We start from the raw sequence: 24,890 nt of genomic DNA, 5'->3' as shown, positions 1-24,890 counted from the left end.
CACCGGGATCGCTAGTTCCGGGCATAAACAGATGGCAGAGGAAAAAAAAGCCTTTGAAAACCCCGAGTGCAGCCGCGAGTTCCCGAGCGAGTAGGGGAAGCGCAGCCTTTCCCCTGCCCGCCCGCCTGCCCTTCCAAGAAGCAAGCCGCGAACGAGAAGAAAATAAACCCCAATCCGCGTTGGCAGGGGCCGAGCCCGGCAGGGGAGCTCCAGCCGCGGGCAGGCGGACCGGCCGGCCGGGGGGCAGAGCGGCGGCGGGGGCCGGGGCCGGCTGCAGCCCGGCGGGTGACGATGCCGCTTCTCTCTCCCCTTCTCTCCCCCGGCAGAAGCTGGCGGTGCGGAGCTGCCCCGCGGCCGTGCTGGTGGGCAGCGGCGCCAGCGGCAGCGCCAAGCCCGGCGGCGTCCCGGCGCTCCTCAAGGCACCCGGCGGCGGCGGCGGCGGCGGCGGCGGCGGGAGCCCCAGCGGCAGCCCCGGGCAGAGCCTGGCCATCTCCGTCCTGCCGGCCAAGGCTCCCATCGCGATGGTGACGGCGCACCTCAACGGCGGGCTGGGCTGCAGCGCCGCGGGCGTGGAGCCTCCGCAGAACGCCCCCATCAACCTGCAGACCACGGCCAGGCTGGTCGGCGCCCGCCGGCCGCCCGAGCTCGGCTCCAGGGCCCAGGTAACGCCGGGCGGGCAGCGGGCGGGGGCGGCGCGCTGCGGGCTCCGCCGCGGGGGGCGGGAGGGGCGGGCGGGGGCGGGGCCGGCGCCCGGGGGCGGGGCGGCTGCGGGGGTGGGGGTGCGGGGCCGGGGGCTGCGGCGGGGGTGGGGGCTAGGGGCGGGGCCGGGGGGCGGGGAGCGCTGCCCCTCCCGCCGAGGGCCCTCGGGGTGCCGGGGCTCGCCCCGCTGCCCTGCGGGGGGAGGGCGTCTCCCTCCGGTGCTGTGGGGACCCTCCGCCCCGCAGCGAGTGTGGGGCTTTGCCCCCGTGGGGGTACGGGGCTCCCCGCATGAGTAGGTGCAGAGCGGGACTCCTCAGCCCTGCCCGGGGCAGAGTAGGTGCAGAGCAGGCAGGGGAGCGGCGAGCTGGGGCTCGGGTGCCCGGCTCCTGGCCTCGGGCACGGGGCTGCGGGGCGCCAAGCGGGTTTGGGGGACGGGCAGCTCCCCTCGCCTCTGACGGCGTGGACGGGACGTGGGCCCTGGTCGCGGAGAGCTGCGCTGAGCGGAGGGGAGTTGGCTACCTCTTGTTGCTTGCCCACCTTCTGTGGCCGCTTGTCTGATTAAGCAGCAGTTCTTAACAAGGTATCCGGAAAGAAATGCTGGTTGCCAGGTTGTGAGCTTGGGTACTGCCTGTGGGGATGGAGGGTCTCCTGCCTGTGCCGTCATTTCCAGTGCCCTTGGTGTGGGCCGGTACCTTCCCTCACTTAGGCGGAGGGAGCAGAAGCACAAACTGTAGGGGAGCTGGCGGGCTGCCAGGCTGTTGCTTCCAGGTCCAGGTGTATATATACGTATATGTTTAATGCTTACGTTCACAGTAATCTAAATATGAAATAAATGGATTGAATTAGTGAAAGCAGGGCAAAAGACGAAGGGGTGCTCTTTGCCGGACACATCGTTCTGTGCAGTCCGTTAACAGCCACAAAGGAGAAGTTTTTACCCCAGTCATGGTGTGTGTCAGGAGAGGGAGATGATGCTAATGAAGTTAAAATGAGAAGAAAGTGACAAAGCCTTCCTAAAACTTAGGAGATAGGGTTGTAAACTATTATTGCTAACATTGGAAATCGGATTTCTTTCCTACTTTCTGCATGTAGAGGCTGTGGCAGTCTGGGTTTTGTACCCTAATTCCCCTTCACGAGCTCAGGATGTGCTTCTCTAATAATCGGGAAAGCAGAACTGTACCTGAAGACGTTTGTAAATCAAGGTGATGTTGGAATGTGTGAGGCTTTTTAATACCCAGGAAGCCACTTCCTAAACACCGGAGAGGGAATGACCGTCACCTACTGCATCCACTAACAAATGGGAAAGCGCATCCAACCACTTTGGAAACCAAATTGTCCTGTCACTTTTTCTGGAGAAATGGCATTGTCTTTAGCTGTTACACTAAAGTAGCTGTGTGGGGAATTCGATTTTGAATCTCCATTCTGTATTCACGCTGGGTAATTTCCTTTATTGAAGGTGTTGTTTGTGCTTTATTGAAAAGATACTTGAAGCTATCCCAGTAGATATTTCTTAGAATCCTGGAAAATAACTATATAAATTATAATCATATAAAAGATAAAAGTTTCAATATTTCAAAGGTCTATTATTTTGTGAAGGACTATCTTTTACTGTCACTGTCAGGAGCCATAGGAAGAAAAGAATCAAAACAGTGAAGGAAGAAGCTTGAAATAACATTTAATGTATTTAGCCTGAATAGTGAAATAACAGGCCCGGGTGCTGGAGAACAGTGCCGGTTGGAACAGTTAGCTGCAAACTTGTAACTTCTGCAAGTGTTGTTAGGGGAAAATACTTTCTAACCTGGTGAGCTGGTGTGCTGTTGAATTATCTGTGGTGATTCTTTATCTTTTCAAAAAGGCAAACGGGTCCCGCTTCCACCTTCCACGTCCCCAGGCGTGCTGTGGTCAGCGGTGCATTGCAACCTGCTGGAGCAAAGCCCTGACGCTTGTGCACATGTTTCTATTCTATGTTTTCTCAAACCTGAAGCAGTTTTTGTCCTGGCATTACAACTTTTCTTGCAAAGAACAGCTTCATTTTCAGCAGAAGCTTGGTGTTATTGGAATAGCATGGGAGTATTGTCCAACACTGGGGGTTTGCCTTGGTTTTGCTAGAGGAAGAGATCCAGTGTTTTTCTTTAGAAATGTCTTCACATTGCAAGCTTTCAACAACTGTAGTTTTGTGATTTAGTATCTCTGATTATGTTAGTAATCTATGGAAGAAGAAGCTGATCAATGGCAAGTTTCTGAAGCAGAGGACTACAGTGGTTTCATCTTTTGAGAATAGTCAGCAGGCATGGATAAAAACAATTAGAAATATTGAATTGTAAATGTAAAAAAATGCAAGCTGACCTTTGGTCCTGAGCTGTCAGGAAGCTTAGTGCTGGATTGCATGTTAATTATCGCTCCTCTACCCAAATTAAATTTGTTTTGCAAGGTTTCTTTTTCTGGTCCAGTGAAAAAAAAATCTCTTCCTGCTTCATGCTCAGTATTCTTGATTGTTCCCGGAGTGGTGATTACAAATCAATAGCAGTAACACCTTAGCTACTAGCACTGTAGTGTCGGAGGGAAATTTCATTGTTGACATTTATTAATAAGCATTTACTTTCTCTTCTTTTTTTTGTGGCATTGTTATGGCTCAGAAAAGTATTTTTTTCTGCTGAAATGTATGAAGTTTGTGAGATGGAGGATAATGACAGCTTTCTGCAAACTGGGTTAAGGTGGCAAGCTGATAGTAGTAAATGAGATTACTGGTGTAGTGTAGCCTATTCCTCTGCATCTGCAAAGTGAGGGAAAGGGCAAGGGCATGAAATGTAATGTTATGAGTTTCTGAACAGTGGTTTCTGCTCGAAAGCATTTAAGGGGATCAGGATTTGTATACGGTCATCTCAAGTGGTATCTAGCAGGAGGAATGAAATGCTAAATGAAACTCAGCAGAAAAAATAGGGCATCAAACACTATAATCTAAATACAGAACTTTCAAATATAGATAGGATTAAATGTGAGTTTGTTACAGAATTTTCATTTGGGCAGCTGTGTGTCAGCACTTTCATTTTAGGCTGTTGTTTACCCAGCAGATTTTTAAAGTGATTTCGAAACATTGTTGACTGTAATAGAAGCCATATCTGCATTGAAAAAAGTATCTAAATAAATACATGCGTAACAGATACTAGAGGATTGTTTAGATATTTATCACGTGTTTTATTAGAAGCAGGAAAAGTTGCAATATTAACAAAGATTGAAATCTGTAAGCATTGGAAATCGTGAGCTCCAGAAACTAGCGCTAGGTCTACACTATTCCTTGGCAGCCTTTCAGTGTCGATCTAGTGTACGAAGACATGACTGATGGAGCTACATTGATGAAAGTGTATGTGCAGGGATGTCACGAGTATAGCTCTTTCTCCCGCTTAGAGAAATGAAGCTTAGAGCTTCATTTGGATGATCTGGAGCAAGTTATGTTGGCAAAAGCAGAATTTTGCTGGCATAAGCTGAATTTTGCTGGCATGCGCTGTATACACGCTAGGAGTGCTTTGCCTTCAGAGAATAGCTATTGCTATTCTGTATAGAGAATGCCCTAGAGCTACTGGATAGTTGTAGGATATCAGCGTGCCTGTACCTACAAAGTACTCTTGGTATAAAGAGATTTTAATATAAAAGTGTCAAATTATATTTTTATTGTTTTATTGTATGTGTGTGGTATTTGCTATTTCCTATCCTAGCCACCATTTCCTGACTGAAAGCAGGATCTGAGGTTGCTTTGCTGAAGGACAAAGTCCCATCTGCTGTGCTGGAACAATGTACAGAGTAAGGAAAATGCCCCTCTGCTACCTCCTCATTCTCTTCTAAATAGCAAAACTGAGGGCCAGCAGGCATCCCAGAACCTAGTTTGGGGAAAGCAGAAAGCTTTTTGGCCATTTGAAAGACAGCTGGATCAGCCAGCTATTGGGAGGACAAGCAAAGAGGAGGCAATACAGCTGTCAGACCACTCGGCTGCTTTTCAGGAGCTGTAGTGAAGGAAAAAAAGCACTGGAAGGGCATATCTGCACTGGGCCACGAAGCACCATGATACAGACACACAAGGTTGCTCCACAGAAACGTGACGCAGAGTGGCTCTGGCAAAGGTAGTCGGTGTCCTGGAAGCAGTGCGCTGGGTACTGCTCAAGGTAACCTTTGCTTCTCAGGCAGCTCCACTTCTCTAGTTCTAGAGAGACGTTGTTTGCAGCTAGCTTAGCTATCTCTGCGCAGCCCGGCGGTGCTGGCTTTAAACTTAGCCATGACCCTGGAGTGAGAGTGCTGCCAGAACTGGCTCTTGCTTTGTCAACGTAAACAGTATTCTCTGTATGTACCTGTCACGTGCTGTATGCGCGCTGTTCACCTACCGTAACCCCAGAGCCTTCTAAAGTGTGAAGTAGATATTAGGTGCAGGAACACTTGGATACTGCTGTAATAAAAGAGCTGTCTCTTGTCTGTGATCCTGGTGTGATGCTCTGTCCCCTATTACTCTATGCGGCTCTTAGAAAACATTTTAGCGAGGCACTGACTCCCTGTCCATCAGGACTCCACAAGCAACAGCATAAAATCTGCCTCCTGCTCCTCTCCGTGCTTTCCTTCCCACACGTGTATTCCCTGGGTCAGCTGGAGAAAAGTTTGGCAAGCTTCCCCATGCACATGTGCTGTTGTGTCTTGGGGCTTGTCTATATGGGGAGGTTATTTCAAAGTAAAATACAGTATGAGGATTTATAGTGCTATAAATTCTTGGCAAGATAGTAAACTGTTCTCCACAAATGCTTCATTAACTCCACAGCTCAAAGAACTACTTGTATCCGTGTTCAGAGTGAGCGGGCTACATGGGTATCCATTTTTTTCAGGAAAAAAGTGGCTTTTATACACATAGGAGGATGCTCATATATACTTCTTAGCTATATGTATATTCAATTTACTGGAAAAAACTGCATTCCAGATGTTTAAGAACCTACCTCTGCCTGTGATGGCCATTTTTCAGAATAATTTATTTGTAGAATGATTTATTACCTTTCTCTTCACCATCCCACTTAATGTGCTCCACTCTGCTCTCTGTAAAAGTGCTTCCTCCATAATTGGAAATCCACCTGCGTGTATGACTAAGTCTTTTTGGCTTTTATTTATTATTTGTATTGCAGTAGTACTTAGAGGTTTTATTTATAGATATATTTATCTGTATTGGTTATGTGACTATATATAGCTTTTTTCTATGATCCGTGTTACCACAGTGTCTGAGTACATGGCAATAGTTAATTTATCCTCACAATACGGAGTTATTATGACTAAGGTGCTATTATTCCACATTTTGCTGTTGGAAAAGTGAGAAATAAAGGATCCATTTATGCTGCTTCTCAGGAAGCTCCCAAGGGTTGCCTTAGGCAGGATCCCTGTATTGGCAGCCACACTACTGGCCTTTTTGGTCATTTTGAGAATGCCTCAGACATGTCCATGCTGCACATGGCATCTTTGGGAACAAGAACTGTCCCACAAGTCCCTGGAGCATGCTATGGCCCCTTTTAGCTCTTGCCATAGCTCTTTACCCAGCTGCCTTATACTTACTTCTTGATCTGCTGCTCAATCTTCAGCATCCACATTGATCTCAGTGTGCCAAGATGCAGGCGGAAATGATAACTAGTGAGCACAGGGAAGGACAAAAGAAAGATCCAGAGGCTCTGCATAGGTCTAGGGAGGGGAAAAATGAAGACGTTGCATTATGGATTATGACTACCATGGTCATTTTAGCAATCTACAGGAGGACCGTCAGTTTTGTTGGCAACAGAAGTGTACCAGGCTGTCTGTAATGTACCAAAAAAATTGTTGCGTTTCTGGAGTCCAAGGCTTCTGGTCTTACTGTCACACCAGTTATATCTTTCTCCAGGTATGGACTGATCAGCAATGGCTCGTGAATTTCAAGATGTTGAAGAGTTTTGTTGAGGGCTTACTTGAGCTTCATTTTATCTGGCACTGTGCTGGTTTCTGGATGTCTCTCCTGGAGGAGCAGAGCAATGATTGCACTGTGTGGGTGACGGTTCCTACTGACTTTCCCCAAATTGTGCTGTTTTTTACTATCTCCTCAAATGTGAAACGGGGGCTGGGTCTCCTGCCGGGGCCAAATTATCACTCTGAGCTATCTGTTTCTGTCAGTTTATGAGGGCAACTTGGTGTGGTAACAGTGTTCTATTAGAAAAAACAATACATGAGAGAACTACACAGAAAGCCTGTGGCAGGAAGATTCTGAACAGGCAGGCCCAAGGATGAGATGGTTGTGGTACTGCCCATGCAGTCATGTCCATGGGTTCATAAACCAGAGTTATTGTAGACAGAGGAATTCTGAAGTATGGTCCTACTAGACAATGTTAGAGGAACCTGCGGAGAGCTCCTGAGGACCAAAATCATTCTCAGGGATCCCACTTGAGCTGCTGTGAAGAACAGGGGAATTTTGCATCAAGAACTTTGTAGAGATTACGACAGGCAGACGTAGAGATTGAGATTCTCTGAAGTATTCCCTGTCCTAAATCCCATTGGAAATTCTGCCTGTGGTACCTGGGCCCAAGTATCTTGCCTGGGGACACACAGGTGCCCTCATAGAGCAGAGAGTCTTCTCTCATGAGGCAGAGTCTTATTAGCATATTAACTACTCGATTTGCCTTCCTGTTTGGTCTCCATGGCAGACATTGAAGGCATACCTGTTGGAGGGAGTGTCTGCTAAAGAGCACATAATGCAAGCAGGCAAGACAAAATTTGTGGGGGAATCACAGGCCAGAGAGATGAACTGACTTCTGGGATCACACAGGAGGAGAGAGCCCAGGTTCATCCGTCACAGTCCTACATGTCGTCCAGTGGACCACACCTCTCAGGCTTTCAGAAGGATGTCAGCCACACTGTGAGTATGAGTAGGACAAAGACACTGCATTATTTTAGTTTTGGACCTCAAAGGATTCAGTATCACATACTCAGTCTCCTGGATCATCCTTTGATAGCTTTAAGGCAAGTTATCTTCAGGAGATATTTGTAAATGTAGAAGAAGAGAGGTGGCTCAGCCAAATTACATTAAAAATAATAATAAAGAAAAAGACAAGGAGAGGGGGAACCCTCAGGATTCACAGCCTCACACACCATCCAGTGATCCATTCTGTTGTTGGGGCTTTACTAACTTTTAACTCTACCATTAGACTGTTGTAAAGAGCATGGTAATTTTAGGAAATGGATTATAGAGTATGTGTGACAGATGCTGCTTGTATTTACACCATCTTACTTGCAGGCTTATTAAGGGAGGTACATGAATTTACTCCATATTTAAATATGGGTAGCTAAGAGCAGGATTTGGCCTTACTACTCTGATATATACCGCGTAAAAGCACTTTAAAATTTGTATTTCTTGCTAAATAGCATAAAATTACATCCTTTCAGGTTAATTAAACCGTTTTGCAATGCTGGTTGCTGTTGATGGGATATTTAAATGTCAGATTCAGAATAAGCACTTATGCTTCCTGATTATAAATGGCTTCCTTTTAAATATCCCAGACGTACGTATATGGTCAATACATCTAAAGTGCGTGGATTTCTGCTTTTCTCAGTCTGCATTTTCATTTGGTCTACAATAGGGTCAAAAACCCACTGGTATCAAAGACTGAATAAAGACTCTCAGCAACTGAATAACACCTGATTAGGCCCAACATGGTATTTCTTACATAGCCAAAAATTTCCAGTGAAGGCAGTGGAGTATTCAGCAGGAAAGCATAAGCAAAAGTGGACTCACACTGACTGTCTGACGCTTCGTTGTAAGAATCTAGGAACAACCTTTCCAAATTTGTTTCTGTGGGCACTGGCAAACAAACACCAGGCTGCAAGAACTTAAAGGACCAGGAAACAATAGCAAGTCCCAGTTTTGGAGACCGTACTATGGTTGTGTCTTCTGCAACCTTTGTGTCACCAAACATCCCTCTGCAGGTTCATGTGAAGTGGGATGTAGGTACGGATGTGCTACTTCAATGTTTATGGAATGGATTTTCCTACTGCAAGTGTCCGAGAAGAGTCTCTACCGAGGAACATGAGCAAAAGGAGATTAACTAGAACTACTTTTGTTTTGTCAATGATTCCTGATACTGCAGAAGAATGATGGAACTCTCAGCCTGTTTGTACATCTAAGTCTTTATAGCCAGAAGTAATTGATTGGCCTGTGTATAGAGAACCAAACAAAAGAGACCAGGTTAAAGGAGGGAAATGCATTTGCTTGGCTTTCATGCCTTTTCTTGGGAGCTATTTTAACTTCCTAATAAGGAAGGTCTTAAAACATAGGAATATATAGGCAGTCCCCTTATGGAAGTTTCTGTGATATTTTTATACATGCTTATGCTTATATATCATCCATGTAAACAAAGTTCCAAGTTCCTTTCCTAGTACAGAGAGTCTATAGCACATTATTGTTTTGACGCTAATCAGAGTAGCTCCCATGGAGAGCTTTGATTCACTTCAGAAAACCAAAGAATGCTCTAAAAATGGTAATACACTGTAGCTGTTTCATGGTAATTGGAGGCTGTCTGTGCCATACGGAAATTACCAGGCAAGCATTCTTGAAAATGTCAGAATTTTCAAGTTAGTTCTATTTAAAATGGGGGAGCAAGAATGTGAGGGGATGGACAGAAAATTTGAGGGCTGTGTGATTCGAACTTGAAGTGCAGTTTGTAATAATGGAAGATGATCAACTTTGGGGGTGGGGAAATAATCTCTTAGGTTTTCTAAATTACAGGATGCATAAAAACATCCACTTATTCTACATGTACTGTTACTTTAATAAAAGGCACCACTTTAGGAAATGAAAGGCTTTGGAATGTCGCCAAACGTCTTAGTTCTATTTATTGTCAAAAGGGTTTTTTTCATTATCCGCGGAGTTTGTGGGGTAGTTGAATAATTTGCAGGAATTTGAGTGTTTGATACCAGACTGCAAACTCTGTATTTATCTTCTTTCAATGTTCATATTGCAAATACAAGCATCATAAGATTTCCTGTTGGTGTTATAACTGTATCAGGATTTGGCAATTGGTCTGCTACTAATCTCATAATGTGCATTTGTGTCTACATTTAAATTAATTGGAAAACTGTATCAGAAAATACTGCTCTTAAATTATTTTATGTATAAATGGGTGGGGAGAGGGAGAGAGGGAGAGAGAGAGACTAGATGCTGTAAATACAGAGTGCTGATGAATACTCAAGTAGTAAATAGAAATATCTTAGAAGTCATTCCTGACAGTAATAAAGGCAGCAATTTGATTTCATCTGTGGATAATAAACTGGTTTCACATTGCAATAAAAGTGGTGCTTATGTTATATTAATATTTATTAGCACTTATTGATGTTAGGGTTTAGTTGTTGTCTTTTCTTCACATCACAGACATTTTATAAAAATTCAAGTTAAATTGCTACACAATAAGCAATTAAAAGTGTTTGTGTATGTGAGAGAGAGAGAAAAAAAATCTGTCCGTGGAGATGCTTGTATACGGAAGGGCAGACCCTCCCTGCCTAGGAATCTAGAGTTGTGCTCAAAATGATGGACTTATGTGAGTTTCCACTAGTTAAAGATTTGGCTCTCTGAATGCATATTTCGACACATAAGCACTGTTCTGCTGTTTGTATCAGAATTGTTTGTATGGGTTTCCTGTTGTTTAACGACGTATTTTTGTATTCCTTGCTTTGACTGTGTGCGGTGCCTCATAAAGGTAAGAGATTATGTATTACATTCAGTGGCCTTTTTTGTGTGACGTGTGAAGGATTGCTAACTTGTAGGATAATGTGAGTCAGAAAGTGATCTGATCCAAATTTAACCAAATTTGTTCCTCTCTAAATTTAGAGAATAGCTGAATGGCAAGACAGATATATTTCAATTTCCATCAGTGACAAGGACAGAGTGTTGGCGGATGCCTGTTAACAGCTATATCGTGTGTTTTTGATACTCATATATGTGTGTATGGGTGGGAAAAGACTAGTTACTAACTTTTATTTATCATGAGCCTGTTTCTTCTTTGACTGCTTTTAAATCACTGTTGGGCTTGATGTTCCTTCAGTGCAGATAATTCTTGTGCAGAAGGTGCGCTGTAGTCTTGAGTCACGTTTTTGCCCTCTGAGTAGAAAGACTTGCATTGGACTTGGATTTTTATCATTATGAAAACTGAAACATAGACCCTTTTAAAATAAGCCAGGTACCAGGCAAGGTAAGACAAACCAAAATTCTTTTTGTTGATCTTACAATCAGGCTTCAATATCAATAATTTCAGAAAACAGGTTCAAGTTTGTCCTTCACTTGAGCATAACCCTGAGTTTAACATGTATATAATTCACATGTCTTCAGTAGGATTAATCATGGGCTTGTAACTGAGTTTGCATTTACCTGCTTTTCTGTGCTGGGGTCTTAATCTTTTTGATTAGTCTAATTATTTGGCCAAATATTGTCCTTGGAGATTTGACCAGTGAAAGCAAGAACATGTCCCCACTGCTTTTATACAAGACATTTAGTTAATGGGTACAACTGGTTTTGTTTTTTTTTTTTCCTCAGTGAGATCCTTATTATAGACCTCTGTTTAGCCTGTTTCTCGTGTTTGATTTTATTAAGACCCCAGTTCAGTGACTGTGTCATCAAATTTGCACGTATAGTGATGGATTGTGATATTACAAACAATTTGGTTGTTGCATCCCTCACTGAATCAAACAACGAGACTGGCTGGGTTGGAGATAAGTTCATTTTTATATACAAGATCACTGAACTAGCAGTGATTGAATAGGTAATAGCAGAAAGTGCATGACAGCTTTGATAAGATTTAAGTAACATTGTGTTTCCTGTAGTTTGCTGAAGTGGTAATGATTTAAGGGTCTTACCTTAAATGTTTACTGTCCTTACGGGTGTAAAATAAAAACACAAGTCAGCCTTGTTTAATTTAATGTAATATTCATTTATCTTTAAAGAATCAGTACACTAAAATATTTTTAAAAGACAGCTATTTTAGCATAATAGTGATGAGAATATTGTAGAAATTTGGCAGGGATACTACGGGGTATGATTTTAGAAGACTGTATGTGGTAATTAATTAGCATTTGCTCTAACAAAATACCACCACCCTATTCGCTGATTTCACAATGTTTTCTTCATAGTGGAACACTACAATATTCATTTTCCCCTGCACTTGTCTTTTCAAAATATGAGCCAATAGTCTATATTCTGTCGACTTGTATCACTTTTTAACGTTTCTTGTTATACGGGAAATTAGACACTGCATTTGTTAGTATTGCTGGAAAAGAAAAGACCGACCTCCCTTATAAGTATGAGAAGATAAAAAACTTCAGGTTTCTGCTATATCTGTGTTCTTAATGTGGACTTTAAAGCCAGAGTAAGTGGCTTTGAACCACCACTACGATGGCTCAAAGTGTTTACACTTTGTTCTCAAGTCTTGAGGAATATGAGCTCAAACTCTGGTTCCTCCAGCCTGAGTCCAGGAATTGTTCCTGATTTTTGAAGTTATTACATAGAACCAGAATCAACCTATGTCTTGATATACATGGTGTCCTTCAATAAGTTTAAGTGTGTAAGTCTTCTTAATAAGAAAGTATTACTCAACAAATTTTATGAGCATTTTCAAATGTGTGAATTTGGAATATCTCCACTGAAGTCAAGTATAGTGAAGCTAGATTTGTACCAGCAGAGTTAATCTACAAGATTACATCCCTAGTATGTCTCTAACCATTTTCCTAATAACAATACAATAGGCTTAGTATGCCATTAATGATTATTATTATTACATTTTCTTTGAAAAGGAACTTCTAATTTTTAAAAAATAACAACTTTGCGACCTGTTCATCCTAATTTTAATGATTTTTCAATTTACAGTGTCAGGGTGTAGACTATACAGAACTTTCATGTCTGCAAATAGAAGATAACTGAAGACCTGAGTAACATCCCTTACCCATGTTTTGATTTTTGGGTCAATGGCACGGTATAAATAACCCTGTTTGAGTAAGAACCAGTCAGTCTAAAAAAATTAATAGAAATTTCAGGTAGTAAAGTTCTCTTTGTATCTCCCTGGCAATTATTTTGGATTTAAGATACCATTGTGCAATTAAAAAAAAAAAAAAAGGAATAAAGTTTTTCCCCTTTTAGCTCTGGGAATGACTGGGTTGAAGTCCTAATCTCTGCAATGATCTCCATACAGATACATGCACAGACCTTCATTGAACTAAGACTCATAAAGGTTCATGGTTCTTTCTTTATGAAGACATTAGTGTTGTGCTGTCTAATTTGCAAAGCATGCAAGCTGAAAACAGGACATATTTTCTCCCTATGTCTTTTATTTCTAGCAAAAGAGATTTAGACTAGATCTTTGGAAGTACTTCAGTGTTGAAGTGCGGCTAGCTGTCCGGAGTTCAAAACTTAGATCCTCAAACTCTGCTCAGTAGCTATCAAATCTGGACCCGGGTGAAATGCATGAATGCCTCTATTTCTACTAGTCATATTCCCTGTGCGCCAAAATGTTTGCACTGGGGCATTGTAAGAACTGCTATCATGTTAACAGGATTGAACAACAAGGTGACCAAAGCATTGACTGGAATTGTCGGTTGTCTTTTCCCCCAAGCATTCTCTAACCACTGGGCCACGAGACCACATTCTTTCTTCCCTCACTGACTAATTTAGCAAAAAAGCTTGGAAGAAGAGTCTTTCTCCCAAGTATGTTCTGATAGTTAAATGGCTTACAGACCCATGTGTGGGTGTAGGAACTGTAATCTTCCTTCTCTGGAGTAGGTGATTGAACTCCTGAGAAACTGGCTGAAGGGAAAGATGGGAAGGAGGAAAAAAGGAAAGGACAGCTTTCTTGGAGTGTGCTTTGAATGATAAGTGGTTGAACACAGATTAGTCTCCAGGAGGAGGCTCAGGGAGGTGAATCCCAGTGGGAATGAAGCAGGTCTCCTCTTTCAGAGCAAAGTAAGTTGACTCCAAAGGCCTGGAGTCAGTAACGCAGTAAATACTCCTATTGAACACATCTATCTAGACATCTGTCTTCTGCCCTAGGGTGCTGGTTTGCAAATTTCTTTCCCAAGGTGCCCTGTCATACTCTTTGGATACCCTACACAGGGAAACTTGGATGCCTAATTAAGAACTGCAGCAAGGCACCTAAGAGCTGGACATGGTACCATGCGATACCTTCATGCGTTTGTGGATTCAGATCTAGGTACTGAGTTGTTGACACCTCAGAGGTGATGTTTGCCAAGAAGCAAACCTTCAGGTGTTCAGAGAATATTAATGGTTAAATCTGAAGCACATGAGGATTTTATTGTCTTTAAGGCTTGACAGCAGCTCAGCAGCGAGAGTTGAGAAGGTGATTTTGAACTCTTTAGCTGGAGCTAGGTTGGACACAGGCACATTGGGGCTTTTTCTGAAACTCAGCCTACTAGGACCTTGGGAGATGTCCCAGTATCCAGGTTTATCTGGGACTAGCAGGATGAAACATCCTAAGTAAGAGCCAGAAAAAGTCACACGGGCTAGATAGTAGACCAGAGTTGTGGTTTGATTTTTTTCTGGTTTTTGTCTTACAATTTCTGCACTCCAGAAACAGATACAGTTTCTAGGCTTGGAAACAAAGGAACCTTTGCTGGCTTGAGTGTTTATAAGGCTAGTTCTGCTAGCACTAATATTAATGCAGCATCTCAGGAAGAAGAGGAGATTTTCTACTTCCTAACTCTAAAATTTCCTGGTTCTGTCTTTGTAGGGAAACACTGGTGCTCATTTTGGTATATTTACAACTCTGGAAAAATATTATGTGTAATATATTATTATGTGTTCTGAAGTGTGTGTTTGTGTATTCACACATATATAGTGTATATATATGTATCTTACGTATATATTTATGAATTTATTTCTATAAGCATAAATTTGCCAAATCCTGTTACTGTCTGAACAATTCAACGTAAAAGATCAGCCTTTTTATTTGGATCACCAAAGAATCAATTACATTTGTAAGTGAATACTGTAGAGTTTATCACCCTCCAAAACTAAATAAGGTGCTGCTGTATTTCAGTATTTTTTTTTTTAATTAGAAGAAGGCACCTACGTAGCAATATCTGCAATGATTTTTCACAGCCGCAATCCTAGAACTGTGGAATACCAAAGTTAAGAATTCAATAGCAACGGTAATTCAGCCATGCTGTACTAAAGCAGTATTTTCCACTGGGTTTTGTTGATGGGCAAGTGGTTCAATATTGCTGAGTAGTCTGCCTAAAAAAAAAATAAAGCAAGCTTATGGAATGTTCTGCACATTCAAATTAACATTTCCTGGGAAAGTTATTGCTTCCTTTTTTCTAACAAATTACATTAACAGTAGAATTTTAAGATCAGCCATATTTATACACACTTTATATGGATTTCAGGCAAAGTCTTCATGTTCCTTCCCCAAGTTCTATGCTCAAGGAAGTTACTTTTGGTAACAACATCCAGTTATTATGGCTGAGCTGATCTAATAGCTTCCTTTCTCCAAAAAGGTTGGAACCATCATTCCATTTTTTTGTTCCCCTGCCTTTGTGGTTTTTGTCTTCCCCTCCCTCCCCCCTCCAGCTAAGAACATTGCTTTTTCCCTTGCCTTTATTCTGTTGCTTGTTGGATACTTTCCTAAGCTAATTCAACTAGGAGAAAACTTTCTTTATCCTGGCTAGCAAGCTGAATTAGCTCAGCGCAGGGCCTGACAAAAGGGACTGTGTGGCAGTGAGCAATTAGATCGTCTCAGGCTGTCACTTCCCTCATGTTTTCCAGTTCTTCAGAGTGACTGAAGAATGCGCAATAAAAACTCAGAGCAAGAGCTGCAAAAGCAGCTCTGAGCCCTATGGGTGCTAAGGTGGAATGATTTGGAAGACAATCTTAATTTTTCAGTAGCTGCTAATAGGCTGCATGGACCATTCTGATAGATGAGGATTCCTAAATCACTAAGGAATGATGGTCATTTCCTCCTTCATTTTTCCTCCCCCTGCTTTCTCTTTCCATAGCTTAATCCTCATGTTCTGCAACTGAGGTAGAGCAGTAGTACTTTAGCAGCTGCCGGGGCTCTGTTGAAGATTTTCACTCATGCTTGAACTCTCTTGAGGAAGAGGCTAGAAACTGCTTTGTGCGACAGGCTGTGCATGCATTTTTCCCTTTACTCAGAAATATTTCCACAGACTGTGAACAGAGAATAAGTAATTTGAAGACATTAGTCATTAAAAACAACAGCAACCTGGAACAGTTTAGTAGTTAAACAGCAAATCTTTTATGAATCAGCTGAGCAAGAGACTATAGGTGTGATCACAGCTGCTGAGTGTTGTTGTTGCAACTCAGTGAGACTATACTCATTTGTGCAGGAGGTGGAGACTTAATTAATTGAATATGATTTCTGAATAAAGCTTCAAATCACAGAACAGGTATGTGCATGCTGATGCAGTTTACATAGCCAAACTTTCTTCTTCTCTTTTTTTTTTTTTTTTTTCCCCAGAAATTTAGAGTATGATCTAATGACTGTGGAAAAATCCTGACTCTTTCCTTTGATAAAAATGATGGTGCCTTAAAAAAATACTAACCAGTAAATAATGTGATGGAAGCTGTGTTTAAGAACAGGTATTTGGCACAGCTATCTACCCTCTTGTGTAAGTAACCAGTGGGATTTCTGAACCAGGGAAACTCATGAACTTTATTAATCATGTTTTTCCTTTGCCAGAATACATACCCACAGTGTGTTCAAATGGAGTTTGTATTTTTGCATTTACCCAGATGGGAATGTGCAAGTAGCAAGAAGTAGAGATAGTGGTCTGAAAAGCCTAAGAGCCATGGTAAAAGCAGAAAATTGTTTGCTTTATCTCTGCATATACTCCTCTGGTACCCTCAAGAGCTTTGATACCACTGTAGGTTTCCTTGCAGATGAGTGGTGTTGAAAGGGTGAGTACTAATACCTCAGCAGCAATTAAGAATTTGGTCACACTGTGGTTTTCAAAGCAGGTTTGGAATTTAAGGTGGTACCTTGCCTCCTGCTGCTTGTTGCTACCCTGGTACTGGGCTTTGTAATGGGCAGTGAGAGCAGTTGTAGGCTGTTTCAGTGCAAAAGCATCTGGCGTAGTTTGAGTCGTCATTAATTGGCTATAATGAGGGTTGGTTTAAATGGTATTTTTAGTGCCCAAAGAAAGAATGGTTTCAAAAATACTGATATTTTAAAAAAAGCAACAGGACTTGTTGTGTTTCTGATTGTCTACTTCATAACAATAATAAATGTGCATACAAGAGCATGATTAATGAATTCTGAGTAAAGAGGAAGTGAGGAAAACAAACACTTTTAAAAGCTGGAAGAGAAATCTTTAAATTTCTATGAAATTCCAATTAAATTACTGTTTACACAAAATATGTGTCTGAGGTGCAGTCTCTTTGGGATACAATCTGAGTGTGAAACTGAAATATGCCATTATTCCACCACATCATTAGAAATACCATGCACAGTGATGCACCATATTTTGAAAATGAAGAATGATTTCCACAGATTTTTATGGAAGTTAAGTCTAGAAGGAAAGAAAAAATATATATGCATACACGTCTTGCAGGACCCTTCAAAGTTATATCCAAGTGCACAGTGCTTTTACTGGTGGACTATATGGAAAAATAATAGCTTTCAGATGTTTAGGTTAGCTAGAGGAGAGCAACTCTCCTGGATTATTGAGGTAAAGTGCAGCAAGTTTTAAGTCAAATGAACTTGGAGGTTGCATGTAGTGCTTGGCATTTATATAAAGCAAGCTCAAGGTTGAATGCAGCATTCAAGTTGTAAAATGGATGTAGAATGGGTAAAAAACCCCTGCAATTACTTCAGTGACGATCCATTCAGGTTAAGAATTTTCATCTTTGCTGTTGCCATAGCAATCTGTTCCCCTGTCACTACCACATTAAAAATCCATTCTGTAAAACTGTTGTTGCCAATATTGAACACATAACAGACAAAAACATTTTTTTAATAGCTTAGGTGTCTTATTTGCAACACGAAGAAGACCTAGATCTTAGAGAGATGCATATGTACTTTAAAAAGAAAAAGATTAGTGCTTCTATAATACATTGCAGGAACACAATATTTGTGCTGCAGTATTGATGTCAGTATAAAATAGTTTGCAAATAATACAGCAGCGCAGTGTCAGTTGAACTCAAATAATTGAACTGTTCTGCTAAGATACGACAAACCCATATGTTCCTGAGTTAAGTATTTATTTTGGTAACATGCTGTAGTGAAAGGCTTTTGAAACTATGTGGCTTTTTAACCTTCTGTTACTCATTGAGCCTGATTCTCTTCAGTGATTGACTTCAGTGATTATGTCTGTACTGGTGTAATTCTGGAATGGGAGGAGAGTTGTGTCCCCTAAGAGTTTTACATCTGTGATCTAATCCTAAACTACTCATGTACCCAAGCTCAACAATGAATTTGTACGGATAATGAATTGTAGGAACAGGTCCTTAAGCATTTGTTAGTACATCCGAATGAGGGGGGAAAGGAATTTGTAATTCAAAGCAAACATAGCAATGGTCTGACAAATATAATTACCCAAACTGAGTAAAATGTAAATATCTTTTAATTAAGTAGAGATACATATCTGTAGAGATATATATGTATGTATTCATTCAGGGCTGAAATGCAGAAGTTTACTAAAATCACAAGTGTGCATAAGTCATGGCTTTAAAAACTCAGGCATTGACTAAAGAAGTCATAACATAATAGTAGGAAACTGAATGCATGGCCCTTAGTCTGATCATGGACAATGTAAATCTCATCCTTGTTTCTGCCTCAGCATCCTTTTATGCTTTAACCATCTCTAGCCTGCATCCTTTGAATTCTTATTCTCTGTCCATACCATACTTCTTTGTTTCACTTTTTATGTCTTCTACTTGCCACTGTCCCCACACTTCTATCCCTCAGTTGTCTTTGAGAGCCTTGATCTAGGAATGGTGTTGATTTAATGCAGGAGAAGCATAGGAGGAGAAAATATAGTAAATTGTTACAACGCTATTGGGTATTAATAGAAGAATTGAGGGCGAGAAGTGATTTTCTTTTTTAACTGCACTTGGCAATATCTTCTAAATTTTTCATTTTCTTTTGGTTACATGGGAGGAACTGCTTTTTTTGTCTTTTAATGCAACTGTGTCCTCCTGTTTTGGGGCTTTCGGGTTGGTTTTCTTTTTTTAAGTTCTTATCATTATTATTTTCTTAGTGAGTAAACTGACCACTGAAAAAGATTATTTCATTTGCATCTCTTCACCTGTTTTTGCAATTCGAAATGTGACCCTTTGGAGCGTGCTACTGGATGACATTTACCCAACAACTGAGATTGCAGGTCACCTACACAGTGGGCCTGCTGCGGTTCCTGTCTGAGGGCATCTGTGGATTGCTCAAGCGAAAAGAGGTGTCCCTGACATGCCAGATACCTGTCTGCTCTGTATAGGTCACTGAAGACAGGGGCTTGGAAGTGGTTTGTGTTGCAGCCATATGCATTCATTAGCTGTTAACTCCTACAGTGGGTGATATAGTGGCTGAGGTTCCTGTTCGAGTCCAGGGCTGAGGCTGGTGCTTGAGGTAGGAATTAGCAAGGGGTCATGAGCTCCCAGGTGCTTGCCTGGGATAGTAAGTGCTGCTGGACGTAAAGTTTAGTGAATTAGGCAGTAGGAAATACACCCGATTAATTTGTTTTTATTTGAAAAAAATGCTCCTTATAAAGATAGTAAATCTGGCTTAAATGCATATGATCAAATCAAAACAATTCTGAGGCAGACTGAAAGTTGGCTCTTCACTTTCCCCCATCACTGCATATTTCGGTGCTCCCTCCACGTTGTAGGTGTTTCAGGGGTCACCAGAAGAGCCCAAGCAGACTTAGATAGAGGAGAGATTTGGAGTTATCTTTGACTTTTATGGACATTTTTTATTAAAATGCTTAGAGCTGTAAATGTAGAAATAAGAAACTCATTTATCTTGACAAAAGTGCTGCCATAAACTATTCAGCACTCATAAAATAACCTTTTAAATTATTGTTTCTGCTGGTATCGATAAATTCATACAAAGTGCTTAAAGGTCAGGCATTGCCAGAAAAATGTCTTTTCAGCTTGTTAATTAAAGGTTTATAAGAATGTGCACCAGCTTGCTCTTTGGACAGATTGGAAAAAAGGAAGGAGAAAAAAAAAAAGGCCCACATGGATGAAAATGATAGTGTGGAATTAGTGAATGGTGAGTCTTTGATCCACCAGGCTCACCATGGCAAGCCTGGACAGTTTGTGAGTGAAAATAGGTGGCACTGTGTCCTGTTGCTGACGGGTTAAACCACGACACACTGTTAACAGGAGGAAAAAAAGTTTATTTCCCTTTTTGCGGGGGGGGGTATCTTGATTACTCACCTCTTGCAGCCCATGGGCTTGAGCTGAGGACCCAGCTAGAACTGAAGTATTAAGGTGAGTGTGAGCAGTATTCGTCCTGTTATAGCTTGAGCCACGGGGAGTTTGTCCAGTTCTCATTGCCTGGCCAAGAACATCAGATAAGGACGTTTACTTTTTTATTTACCAGGCAAGTGGTTTTATCTGCTCGTTTATTTACCACTTAAACTGGAACAAAGCAGTGCACTGAAAAATGTGCCCAGAGCCAAACTGCCCAACCATCCATTCTAGCACCTGCACCTCCTTCATTGCAGAGACCGCAACTGTGATTCCCTCTGTTTTATACTTCACCTCTTTCGTCCATCATCATGGAAACATCCTGGTCTGATCATTAAAATCTGACCTAAAAATTAGGCGACTCAGATGTGACTCTACATCAACAGATGAGATGAAGTTAATCAATCACATGGATGAGATACTGGAAGTAAGAAGTCTGGCTTGCATTTCCACCTGCACAACAGTCTATCCCTGACAACATTATTTTACCTCTAAATCTCAATTTTTTCATCACTAAAACAGAGACAATAATACTGACCCAGGTGAAGTACCCTGAGATAACAGATGAAATGTGTTACAGGAAAAGTACAGACGCTTCTGTCATTGAATTCTGCTGATACAACAGCTTGAACTATTTATTGCCCAAGCTGGGAAACAATAACAAAACAATGTAAATAGTGAAAAGTAAAATAGATTCTTAGATATCTCTCTGTCTGAACATAGTATAGTGCTATTATTAATGTGAGATTAAAGTTTTGAATTTTCCCTTGGCCATATGATTTTTATACTGGGATTGTTTCCTTGAATATTAAATAACAGATCCTTACTATAAAACCATTTGTAAACAGGAGGCTGCATCTTTGTCACTGAAAATTTCATAACCTAAGAATGCCATAATTTGTTTTTGTTCTCTCGAGATCGCTGCAGAACTCCTACTTCAGGAAAATAAATCTGACGAATTTTTTGAGAGTGCAGGTGACAGAACTAATGATAGTTCATTTCTCTGATATCCACAGACAATACATCCTGGCTTTGTCTTCAAGTGAAGCTAAGAGAACAGTGCAGAGTAGTTTTATGGCGTTTCTTGTTTCTTCTCTCACTCCCATTACTTTTGGCTCAGTCGTTAAGTGTTTTGAAACATAAAACAGCATTGGCCCAACGATACACCCAGAGGCTGATGAGCTCCTTCCTCACAGGACACAGGCATTCTGTTCTAGACAGGGTTAGTTTGTTGATTTTTTTCCTTGTGATTGATATTTGAAGTAGTACAAGAAAAGAGATTTGTTGCTCAGACATGGAGATTTTGTGCACCCTACCAATTGATAACTGTATCTTATCTAACTTCTGAGTAATTTGATTCTTATAGTAAATTCCCAATTTCCCTCAGAGTCAGCACTTCGTATTTTAATGCATGGTATTCTGTTGGTCAGTTTGAAAATCCTTGCAAATCCACATGTACCTCTAGGAATAGGAATATCAGAATGTGTGTTTTCAAGGTCAGAGGTAGCATATATAAAAATGCTGAGAGGTGCAGCCACACTTTAAGCACAATGTTCCAGAAGGAAGAAATTCTTGTTTTAACTTTCTGTAGAGGGAATATGTGCAGCCCAGGAGAAGTTGTGGTGCTCCTGATGTTTCCAGGGAAAACTCAGGCTTCACTGCGTTGTGCAAGAAATCTCATTCTATATATAAGCAGTGTTGGGATGGAGGGAAAATGTAGATCATACTTGTGATAAACTTTCAGTTCCTTTAGTGTGCATTGGAAAGTTCACTTTGGTATTCACCTTAAAAAGCAAATAACTGGGCTGAATTAATTTTAGTTCATGCTAATATAAAGCAGGAGGTTGTGATCTGTCTAACAAGTGGCAATAGCAGCAGGTGGCAGCTCAAGTTCTCCTTCTCTCCCGACTGCAGGAATTCATCACGTTGTCCTTCCCAATGTGTAAGTTTGTGATATGGTAGACAGGACGAAGAAGTAATTAATTCAGATAGTTTATAGTATCGTTCCCATTGTTTTTATTCCATGTGCCACCCTGTCAGGATAACTGCAGTGGAAATACCTCCTGGTACCCCACCTGGTACCCCCTGTGGAAGTTCCTCACTCTGTTGCCAATACCTTTACTTCTGCAGGAAGATAGAACTTATCTGTTCTGGCATCCATGGGTGGAAATGCTGCTTTCTCTGCCCCCGCCCCACCCTTGGCTCAAGACAGAATTTTAATGGAGTATATTTTTCCATGGATAATCCAGGGTACCGATAATCCATGACTACTCAGGAAAAATTGTCTTGCATGTTTATATCTGTACAGCTCTCCTTGTTGTTTAACTCAGGCAAATCTTATGCAAATTTTAATCTTTGCTGAATATATAACATCACACCCCCAAATGTCTCCAAGAGGAGTAGCAGAGTTAAAAATATAAACTCTGTAGGACAAGTTTATTAAAAATATTCTGCATGAAAATGCATGGTATTCTTATCAAACACTGTAGTTAGAATGAAATAGACTGTTTTACCTCTCTGTTGTTGAGGTCTGAGGAGAACATATTGAGGTCTGAGGAAACCTGACACAGTTTCGCTTTCCTTGAGCTGATTACATTATAGTTTCCTTTCTATTGACAAATTTCATTACCAGATTGGGGTAATATTAGCATACTTTATCTTACTGGCTGTGATCCGATACTTTTGTTTTGAGGGGAGTTAAATTTAGAGAAATTCAGTTGAATCTATTTTTCTTTCCTTATTAGCTATTTCTAGCAGCCTGATAAGTTTTTGTGATCAGTGACTAAGTGTCTCTTGCTGTTATAATGACAGTCATCTGCTTGCTTATATTGCCATGTCATCCCAACAGCAATTAAGAAACATTAGATAGAAGTTATGAAACCTTGCCTTAAGAATATTGGCCAGTTAACCAAAATATGAGCTGTAATCAGGGATGAAGGAATGAAAGAGGTTGAAGGGGAAAAGTTAGCTATGTTCTTTAGACCTATGGCGCACTCTTAAATTTATAAGCTATCTGTCCTTTTTAATGGAGAAAATAAAGTACAAGTTATTTACAACATCTCAGATCCAGTATTTTAGGAGCCTCTGTGGGTGAGGCTTGAAAAAGAGGTGCCATGCAGACCATCTATAACAGAACGCATAAATGTACATCTATAGATAACTGTATCACTACAGATAGATGAAAAGCCAGCAAAGGACTGGAGCTAAACAGACACAGAGATTTTTAGGCAGGGGGAAACTTTTGTGTACTTGACTCTGTATTACAGAAACATAATTTGCTTACTCTTGGTATCCAACTGTATTCATAAGGGTTAAAGATAATACTGGGTTAAGAAGTATCACTTCTCCATCTACAAAGTACATTTTATATAGAATGCAGCAATGTATTTGCTCATAGAGGGTGCTACCTCAAATATCTTATACTGGGTACTATTGAAAAGCATTTAAAGAATAATGCAATCATCAGGCACAGTCAACATGGGTTCACAAAAGGAAAGTCCTGTTTAACTAATTTGGTATCCTTCTATGATAAGGTCACCTGCCTAGTGGATGAAAGGAAGGCAGTGGATGTAGGTTTTCTGGATTTTAGTAAGGCTTTTGACAACTGTCGCTCATGACATCCTTCTGGACAAGTTGTCCAGCTGTGGGATGAGCGGGTTCATGGTGTGCTGGGTGAAGAACTGGCTGAAGGGCAGAGCTCAAAGGGTTGTAGTGAATGGTGCTACATCTGGCTGGTGACCGGTCACCAGTGGTGTTCCTCAGGGTTCAATTCTAGGGCCAGTCCTGTTCGATATATTTATCAACGATCTGGATGCAAGAGTTGAATGCACCGTTAGCAAGTTTGCTGATAATACCAAACTGGGAGGTACTGTTGACTCTCTTGAAGGACAGGAGGCCTTGCAGAGGGATCTAGGTAGATTGGAGCATTGGGCTCTGATTAATGGGATTAAATTTAACAAGTCCAAAATGCTAGATTCTGCACCTAGGACAGATTAATTCCAGGCACAAGTATAAATTGGGAGAGGAGTGGCTGGAGAGCAGCCCTGCAGAAAGGGACCCGGGGGTGCTGGTTGGCAGCAGGCTCAATATGAGTCAGCAGCGTGCCCTGGCAGCCAAGAGGGCAAACTGCATCCTGGGGTGCATCAAACACAGCATAACCAGCCGGTCAAAAGAGGTGATGATCCCGCTGTATTCAGCATTGGTGCAGCCTCACCTTGAATACTGTGTGCAGTTCTTGGCCCCACAACTTAAGAAGGATGTGAAGGTCCTTGAATGTGTCCAGAGGAGGGCAACAAAGCTGGTGAAAGGGCTGGAAGGCATGTCCTATGAGGAGTGGCTAAGGACTTTGGGCTTGTCTAGTTTGGAGAAAAGGAGGCTGAGGGGCAACCTCATTGCTCCCTACAGCTTCCTGAGGAGGGGAAGTGGAGAGGGAGGTGCTGGTCTCTTCTCCCTGGTATCCAGTGATAGGATGCATGGGAATGGTTCAAAGCTGTGCCAGGGGAGGTTTAGACTGGACATTAGGAAGCATTTCTTTACCAAGAGGGTGGTCAAACACTGGAGCAGGCTTCCTAGAGAGGGGGTCGATGCCCTGTGCCTGTCCGTGTTTAAGAGGCATTTGGACAATACCCTTAACAACATGCTTTAACTTTTGGTCAGCCCTGAAGTGGTCAGGCAGTTGGACTAGATGATCATTGTAGGTCCTTTCCAACTGAAATAGTCTGTTCTATTCTATTCT

The 24,890-nt window shown here is 41.6% G+C and overlaps 1 protein-coding gene across 1 annotated transcript in view; it reads left to right on the top strand.

The window, feature by feature from the left end:
• The first annotated feature begins 473 nt into the window (after window positions 1–473).
• Window positions 474–24,890, top strand: part of PHF21B (PHD finger protein 21B) — a 65,909-nt gene continuing 41,492 nt past the window's right edge. Inside the window, exon 1 of the mRNA XM_072850207.1 lies at window positions 474–662. Within this exon, the coding sequence (XP_072706308.1) occupies window positions 522–662 (141 nt within the window). The 5' untranslated portion in view covers window positions 474–521. The remainder of the gene's footprint in view (window positions 663–24,890) is intronic.

This window comes from Ciconia boyciana, chromosome 1, assembly GCF_034638445.1.
Source record: "Ciconia boyciana chromosome 1, ASM3463844v1, whole genome shotgun sequence".
NCBI lineage: Eukaryota > Metazoa > Chordata > Aves > Ciconiiformes > Ciconiidae > Ciconia > Ciconia boyciana.
The sequence above is the reverse complement of the archived record's forward strand: the minus strand, read 5'-3'. Positions and strand labels throughout refer to the sequence as shown.